Source organism: Brachionichthys hirsutus, unplaced genomic scaffold (genome assembly GCF_040956055.1).
Source record: "Brachionichthys hirsutus isolate HB-005 unplaced genomic scaffold, CSIRO-AGI_Bhir_v1 contig_248, whole genome shotgun sequence".
NCBI classification, from domain to species: Eukaryota; Metazoa; Chordata; class Actinopteri; order Lophiiformes; family Brachionichthyidae; genus Brachionichthys; species Brachionichthys hirsutus.
Window position 1 is genome coordinate 584,395 of NW_027180328.1, and position 8,570 is coordinate 592,964.

At 40.9% G+C, this 8,570-nt stretch overlaps 1 protein-coding gene across 1 annotated transcript; it reads left to right on the top strand.

Moving 5' to 3' along the window:
- Nucleotides 1–1,847: 1,847 nt before the first annotated feature.
- Nucleotides 1,848–6,318, top strand: LOC137912874 (tetraspanin-5). The gene is made up of 8 exons (XM_068757008.1): nucleotides 1,848–1,931; nucleotides 2,952–3,002; nucleotides 3,992–4,138; nucleotides 4,260–4,430; nucleotides 4,563–4,688; nucleotides 5,098–5,145; nucleotides 6,033–6,149; nucleotides 6,253–6,318. The coding sequence occupies exons 1-8, from the start codon at nucleotides 1,848–1,850 to the stop codon at nucleotides 6,316–6,318; spliced, it is 810 nt and encodes a 269-aa protein (XP_068613109.1).
- Nucleotides 6,319–8,570: the final 2,252 nt, after the last annotated feature.

Consider the following 8,570-nt stretch of genomic DNA (forward strand, 5'->3'; position numbering starts at 1 on the left):
GGTACCCTTTGATATTGACCAAAACCCAAAGAAGCAAGAATGTATTGAAATATGAATGAATATTCAATGAAGTAATTATATATTTTGCACAAATGGAAGCATGAGTGAAAGCTGTTGGTGCATTTTGTTCATTTCTGAACATAATTACAACTATTTACTTTGTTAATGTGTAGCATTTACATATTAGCGATGCATCAACTCTAAATGTCTCTTCAGGGTGATTCGCTCCATGCGCAGTCAATTTAGACTTTCTGGTATGAAAACTACATAAAAGGCCTTAATCAACCAGGATAATGGACAACAAACGAATGTGCATTGTGTTCTTTTGCAATGTATTTGAAACGTATGAAAAGGGTATAGAGTCTAGTAAGGGAATTCAACAGCATGTGGAAATAAGGTTTAAATTGTAACAGTTAAGTTTTGGGATAGTGATTTTTATTACATCAGACTTGATGTAATTTTTAAGTATTCATATTTTAAGTACATCAGACGAATTTAATTCATCAGTGTTTATTTTACAGGTGTGTGTATGTTGAATATAAAAGGGAAGTTTATAGCATAAATACTAGACACCATAGGTTTTATTTGTTTGTTTTTGTTTTGTTTTGGGGGGGGGGGGGGGGGGGGGGGTACGTCGTACAGCTGTAAACAACTGCTATTTTTGTGGGAATCCAAAATGTTTTCTATTTTTCTAAATGTTCAGCCCAAATTGAAACACAGAGTTTAAATGCTACATGATTGCTACCTTTTGTATTGCCAAAAATTGTGTATGTCATTTTCAGGTAAATTGATAGCATTAACAACATGACATAACAGTCTTCAAATCCCATTGAGTCACGCACCAGATCCATGATAGCAGGTTATTTTTATGAAGATGTGCCACTAAAGCATCCTCAGATGTCTGTTTAGTGTTTCTCTCAACAATTGTATTTTTATCTCAGCGTGAGTTCTACTTAAAATCTAATTATATTGAGTTACTTTTTTTAATGGGCTTTCATGATTACAATGATTGCCTTGATATTTTTTTTTCTTCTGCCTGCATTGCCAATACAGACAAACTGCACAGTATTTATTACATAATTTATCCTATTTTGTAAACAAATGTTTGAAATACAGTATATTACAATGCTTGTACTGTATGTTATGCAATAAACTAAGCCAATATTCCCATGAATCAATGGTCTTATTTTACAATCACACACACAAGATCATGATTTAATCCATACACCAATATGTTATTCTCAGTCAGTGGTGCAAGGTGCCCTTTTATTTTAATTATATTTACTTTTAATATATATATACATATATTAAAGAATAGAGATCCACAAATGTGATTCAGTTAAATTAATATTAACAGTCACTACCTTCTTTTAAAGTTTTTTAAATAAAGCTAATAATAATTTTCTACGAGATTATTGTCTAGTCTAGTATTTCCTATTTCATGGTCACATGAGGGCACCGTCTCTGCTGGAGGAAGTCCCGCCTTCATTCAAGCATTGAAGACCGTCATTGGACAGCACGCACGCCACTCAAATAACAGCCATCCCTCCATTACGGCTCAAGTAGAGGTCCGTCGCGTCCGCTTCAATCTGATTAGCGATTGATTCCCGTGGATATATTTTGACCTCTGCAGATCCATATAGTAAATGAATGCGCTGCAGGGCTGTAGCATTCAAATAAAAACGGATCAGCAGCTTCTGCGCCTTTTATCAGGGGAAACTACAGGATGGCGGCGGCGATCTCCAGCCGCTTCAACGACTGACGGCGGCGCGTTTATCGAGCCACGGAAAAATAGAAAACAAAAAAGGTTTTGACCAAACGGGACCGTCGATGTGATTCCGTCCAAAATGATGTCAGGGAAGCATTTCAAGGCTCATGAAGTGAGCTGCTGCATCAAGTACTTCATTTTCGGCTTCAACATTATATTCTGGGTAAGTCCCCTTGTTTGGCTGCTTGTGACGTCACGCTGGACGCGCTGGTGCGTTCATGTTTTTGTCCAACAACAAGGCTTGACGTTCAATTCCTGGAAAGTGGGGTTTTTTTTTGGGGGGGGGGGGGGGTCAAGCCTTGTAATAGGATGCATGGATGGACTGGATCGCTTCTCCTCTGCACTTGCTGTCATCAACACACTTTTTGTTTAAATGCAGACACAGCATCGAAGCAGTGTGTGTGTGTGTGTGTGTGTGTGTGTGTGTGTGTGGGGGGGGGGGGGGGGGTAATTAAGGCATATTTTATCCTGTAGTCGTTTCAATTACAGCTGGAAGTAAAATTATTACACGTTGAATATGAGCGTTTATTGCACATCCAAACACTACCTCGCCTGGGGAATCTTAGCCCATTCCTCCACTGCTGTAATATTCCTGACTTTATGTGCTCCAACTGACTTCTTTCAGTCCCACCAGAGATCCTCCGTGGGATATAAAGTCAGGCGACCATGAGAGAGTATTCCAGTGGATGTGTAGTGTGGAATGTACAGCGTCGAGCCTCTTATGTTTACAGTTTCAGCATATGCGCGTGTAGTTCCACAATAAACGGTCCAGGTGCTTGGTTAAAAAAAATAAAAGCAAAGCAAAAGTATAAGCTGCGGTTTTCACAACAGGGCCTTAATCATTGTGAAGTATTGATTCACGAATAGTTTAGCACATATCATGTAAAAAGTCATGAAAAATGTGAATCACCCATCTGCCAGTGAAAAAAAGCTTCTATATATATTTTATATATATTCACAGATATAGTTATGAACCACAGGCTGTCAACAGATACTTTCTCATGTGGGAGTCTCCTCTCCTCCTGATACTGCAGCAATGAGGACTATTCAGTGAAGGAGCGCTGCCAGGAACATCTCCCCGTGGTTTGCGTGTGTGTGCTTCTGTGTGTGCTTCTGTGTGTGACGACTCCACGCGGCGGTCACAGCAGGCTGATCCTGGTATCTCTCCTCTTTTGTCTTCCAGTTCCTCGGAGTGGCCTTTCTCGCCGTTGGCTTGTGGGCGTGGAGCGAGAAGGTGAGTTTTTGCTGCCATTCATAACCAACTGTCTGCATGAAATGCCAGCTGTGTGTTTTTTTTTTTTTTTTTTTTGCTGACTCTGAAAGGAATGTCCTGCCGTCCGGTGGGACGTCCCTCTGAACAATGGACAGAAGGAAGGATGCGATGCATTTCACAGATTAATTTACTGCATGTGCACCCTCGGACAGCTTTTAAAGAATAAGATGCATTTTTTTCCATCCTTCATGTATTATCGTGGATATTACTGTTTTAGAGATTATGCTCGTTAAATTGTGGGAATATTCCTTTGTGCAAACAGTTCACTGAGATGACTGATGCCTTGCTCATGTGTTCGAAGCCTGAACTAGCAGACAGTGATTTCAGTACAGACATAGGAAATGGGGAAACAGTTGGCCTGGCTCTATCCACGGCACCTAAACCTTTTGAAATAAAATGTTGTTAATCCGCACGCAAGTAAAACTATAAAAACAGCAGTTTTCTGTTTTTACGAGGGGGGGGGGCTATTTGCCAGGCTCTGTTGTGGCGAAGAGCAGTAGAGGCTCAAGTAAGTCCTCCTGCCAACAAATAATTCGGCCACAATCCTTCCCACAAAACACGTTTACTTTTTTCACTGTTTTTCTTTTCTTCTATAAAATGTACGGTAACTTATTTTGTGGGTGAAATAAAAAAACATATTGATGATTGAGCTAGATTTCAGTTGTTGCTAAGTTAGGTGCTAACGCCAGCCTCGCATTCAACATGCACACATGTGGAATTAATCTTCTCATTTGACCCCCCCTGCAGAAAATGGGAATCGGCATTGAGGAATGAGTATTTTCCAAAATGATGTACAATCAAGTAATTGTCTCGTTCAAGTTGAATCCGAGCCAGAATGTGCACTAAGGTCATGGAAACATAAAGCACTTCCTGTACAGATGATCGATCAGCTTTACTTCTGCTTGAAAAACCTCGTAGAGAAAGTGGACTAATTGACTTTGTCTCGCCAGGGAGTCCTGTCCAACATCTCATCCATCACAGACCTGGGGGGGTTTGACCCAGTCTGGCTCTTCTTGGTGGTGGGTGGCGTCATGTTCATCCTTGGCTTTGCTGGTTGCATTGGAGCGCTGCGCGAAAACTCTTTCCTGCTCAAGTTTGTACGTTCCTGCATGAAACATATTTTGAAGAAGAAAACATTTTTTTTTTTTTTTCAATCTTCTGTGGTCTCGTAACATTTTTCTGTAAATCCTCATAACTGTTCATGTCTCTATATTTCAGTTCTCCGTGTTCCTGGGTATCATCTTCTTCCTGGAGCTGACGGCAGGGGTCCTGGCCTTTGTCTTCAAAGACTGGATCAAGGACCAGCTCAACCTTTTTATTAACAATAACATTCGGGCCTACAGAGACGACATTGATCTGCAGAACCTGATAGATTTCACTCAGGAATATGTGAGCACTGTGTTTCTTACATTCTCCGAACTGATCTCCACACAGTGTGGTTTTTGAAATCCCGATTGTTCATTTCTGTCGGTCATGGTCGACCTTCATGCGAGCGCTTTGTGTCTGTTTAACACTCTTTAGTGGGAGTGTTGCGGCGCTTTTGGAGCTGATGACTGGGATTTGAACATCTACTTCAACTGCACTGATTCCAACCCGAGTCGCGAGAAATGTGGAGTGCCCTTCTCCTGCTGCACCAAAGATCCAGCCGTATGTCGTCCCAAAAAACTCTCCGCATTTCAGTCTTTCTAACCCACTTACTCGCGTTAATGCACACGCCACTGGGTACAAGTTGCCTAATCTAGCATATTGAAGGGGAAATTGTGAAGGCCCTCCCCCCCGGTGTCAGATTGGTTATCTCAGTCCTCCAGAAGGCTTGCCAGAGCTGCCAGCTATCATGAACAGGACATCCAGGCGTCACCGTTCGGGTTTGGTCAGACTCTCTGAGAGTAAGAAGAGGAAGCATTCTCGTGGCCACGCCCCTTTTTTTGTCAGAAAAATTTCTCAACATTGGACATTCTGTCCTGTAAAAGTTACACAAAATACAAGCCAATTATTCATTTTTTTAAAACTATTTTAAGCACTCATTATTAAAGCATGAACCCTGTTTTCTTCACAGGAGGATGTGATCAACACTCAGTGTGGCTACGACATCCGGGCAAAAACGGTGAGTCACTAAATTCTAAAGGCCCTTATCGGAAAATGTAGAACAGCATTAAGAGTTGGAGTTGCTCGCCATTATTTTGCACCAGACAGTTTTCTTTTTTTTGGCGGGGGGGGGGGGCTATGTGACGTCATTATGTACTCCACCCTCGACACAATATCCCTCTTTCAGTAAGCTTCTCGAGCCCTTTTTCTTCAAAATGCAGCAGCTGGCTTCCCATCGGCACTTTGTGCCGTGCGGCATTACTCACACTGCAGCAATGCACTCGGAATTGGAACCCCTCCCCCCCCATCATTAGCTATGACCTTAGTGCTTAGTGGGATAATGAGAGAGACAGAGAGAGGCTGTTTGTTTTCTTGATTTACAATATGAGGAAAGTGCCAGGGAGAATTTGTTTTAACAAGAGTCAGGGCAGAAAAACAGTGAGCTGAGTGTGTGCTAAGAAGCGTGTGTGGGTGTGTGTGGGTGTGTGTGTGCGTGTGTGTGTGTGTGTGTGCGTGTGTGATGATGATGAATATATTTATTAGATAGAATGTTAGAGTACAAGTACAGTCACACTTAGCACACAGTAGCATGTATTACAGTACAAATAAAGTCAAACATCCTGTCTAAGAGGAGCATTTCAAAAAAGCCCTTGCGGTCTTGTTTCCGTTGAAGGTCCTTCGTACATAAATCATCCATGTGCGCGCGTGTGTGTGTGTGTGTGTGCTAACATTAGATCACAGGGGTTTTATTCTGAGGGAATCTATGTGAAACGGTGAATCTTGTGCTACCATTAAAAATTACTTTGCTGTCGAGTGCACAATAAAGTTCTTAAGATGAAAAACATTTAAAGGGATCGTCGATCAAACACGACGGCGGTTTGAATTGCTGCTTTTATAATTTGTCAGGACTCTGAGCAGCGGACCTTTATCTACATCAAAGGGTGTGTCCCTCAGTTTGAGAAGTGGCTTCAAGATAACCTGACAGTAGTGGCTGGCATCTTTATCGGGATAGCATTGCTCCAGGTGAGGATCGAGGCGAGCTGCGTCCTTCACCGTGGTTGATCTCTGGCCTTTTCTAATTCATTTTTAATAACGTGTTTTTTTATTTTTTTTTCATTCATTTTAGATCTTTGGCATCTGTCTTGCACAGAATCTTGTGAGCGACATCGAAGCCGTGAGAGAGAGTTGGTAGGCGGAAACGTCTGTCCGTTCATACACAGTTTCACATTGAGGAAGACGTCCGAGGGCTTTGATTTACTACCATCTCCTGATGAGCAAATGTCAGCATGCCAGAATGTTGTCCATGTTATACGTGGAAGGTGTTCATTGTGAGAAAATGACCGTGACTTAAGAGTAAACGCTCCACCCACTCCAACGTTTTTTTAGAACAACATTGTGGTGCAAGTGGATGACATTGTGGGAGAAGTTCCCACTCTATCTTAAGCACAGCCTTGTAAGCCAAGCCACATTCTAGTTATATAACTGAGCATTTTGTGTCTTGACTTTGTACAATCTGTTCCTGAACTTCCTTCTTGTCTTTGTACAGTTTGTTTACCTAAGAATTCCACAGAACGTTCAAATTCAAGAAGGATGTACCCGGTAAGCACTATTATACGTACAGTATGTAAATGTTTATATTTGTATTCAGTCATTCTGGTGATTCTTTCTTGTGGTTTGTGTTTGCACTGAAATTCTTTTTTTTTTTTTTATAGGTCTCTGCAGTTTCAACACCAGCAATGAAAGGAAATAGGTTAATCAGCAGGAAGTGTTCAGAAGCCAGAGTCTCAGCCGTATGTAAATAGGGCATTTATACGGATTTCTGGGTTTTTAGAATGACGCAAGACCTTTTTAAAATGTCTTGACGCTCTCATACAGCACAGATAAAAACAAACGCAATGCAATTTCTTTGTAGTATAAGCAGCTGGATGGTAGTCCCATTTCAGATTATTCGTTCGTAAGCCTGTAAGTGAGGCGCTGACAGGCAGAGCCTCGTAACTCGTAACCGGGACAAAGAGTAGTAGATTTGAGGCTTTATCATTCAGACGAGGTCATTGGTTATTTATGTCTCGCAGCTGCAGCTTTTTAACACTGCACGTAAGGGTTGTGGACAAAGATAAAAGTGATTCTGGAAATGCACCGCATGCCTATTCTCTGTTGGTAGAACTTTTGCCTGTCCTAAATCTATTTCATTTATGTTAAGTATTTTAAAATATGTGTAAAATAGTCACCAGTGTAGAGTGCGTTGGCTGGTCAGCACTTTGTTTCATGCGATCTATTTAAAGCTACGGAAACCAACTAAAGATTTATTTCCATGCTCGTGTTGGAATACAAATACATTTTGTGAGCGAAGTTTTTATGGGGCTGAGCTGAATAGAGAAATGTAGCATCATGGCGGATATGTTGGATGATGTAAAGAATTCTTGCAGAGTAAAAAAAAAAAAATACTGGAGGAAACCAGAAAATGTGGCATCTAAATATCTAAATCAAAGCTCAGCCTTAAGCACTTTAATCATGTAAAGAGTAGGTCCAGCAGCAGCCGCTAGAGGGAGCACTTTTCCTTAAACCTTGCATACTGCATTTGCAATTTCATGTTGCTCCATGACGTCAGACAATTTGACCAAAATCACCTTTGACTGAAAGTGTTTCTGCACATCGTAGGTGCCGTGCCGTTCCTCGTGTATTACCTGATCTGACTGTATATTACCCTTCATGCATTTCCCCTCGCTTATGATTATGTCCATTGTGGTTCTTGGTTGAGAACTGCCTAATTGACACAATGGCTTTGTTGATTGTGTTGTTGATGTTGTTGTTGTTCTTTTTTCTGTTTTTGATCTTGTTTTTGATTTTGAGCGTTTTCACTGGAAAATTAGGATACAAGCGGCTACTTACCTGAACTTTAAAAAAGATGTATAGTTTGCAGACATGCAGTGCTTGAAAGCGGAGCACGCACTCTTTCACCACCATTATGTCAAATGAAACGTTAAAATTATTAGTCTCGTGTATAATTCCATTGGTAACCTTTTATTAAAACTGATCAGGCATGTTAAGTTATGCAGCGTAAACCTGCAGAGCGCTACTCAGCTTTTCTTTTTGCAGTACATTCTTGCAGCCTTGATGAACTCAGCTGAACATCCTCATAAATACAAAGCCAGATTATTCCCCCCCCCCCCCCCACCCTTAGCTTGATATGATTGTTGCTGATAACACTTTTTCTTACCACTCAGTGCCATATTTGTGATTTCTACTTCTACATACCCTGGATCATGAGATTATACTTTGGTTTCATGTCTTCTCCTAATTATTGTAAATAAGTGATCATGAAAAGTTGTAAATATCTATCTGAATAAATGTGGTTCTTAACTTTTGTCACTGTGCACTTTATGATATATATTATATGATATGAATATGAAAGGGGCATCGAAGGTTGATTCATTCAAGTGGAAG

Excerpts from the sequence above, each read along its gene's own strand:
- LOC137912874 (XM_068757008.1), top strand. The coding sequence starts at position 1,848 with ATGATGTCAGGGAAGCATTTCAAGGCTCATGAAGTGAGCTGCTGCATC. Across the intron at positions 1,932-2,951 it reads GCTTCAACATTATATTCTGG|TTCCTCGGAGTGGCCTTTCT; the intron begins GTAAGTCCCCTT and ends TTTGTCTTCCAG. Across the intron at positions 4,689-5,097 it reads GCTGCACCAAAGATCCAGCC|GAGGATGTGATCAACACTCA; the intron begins GTATGTCGTCCC and ends TTTTCTTCACAG.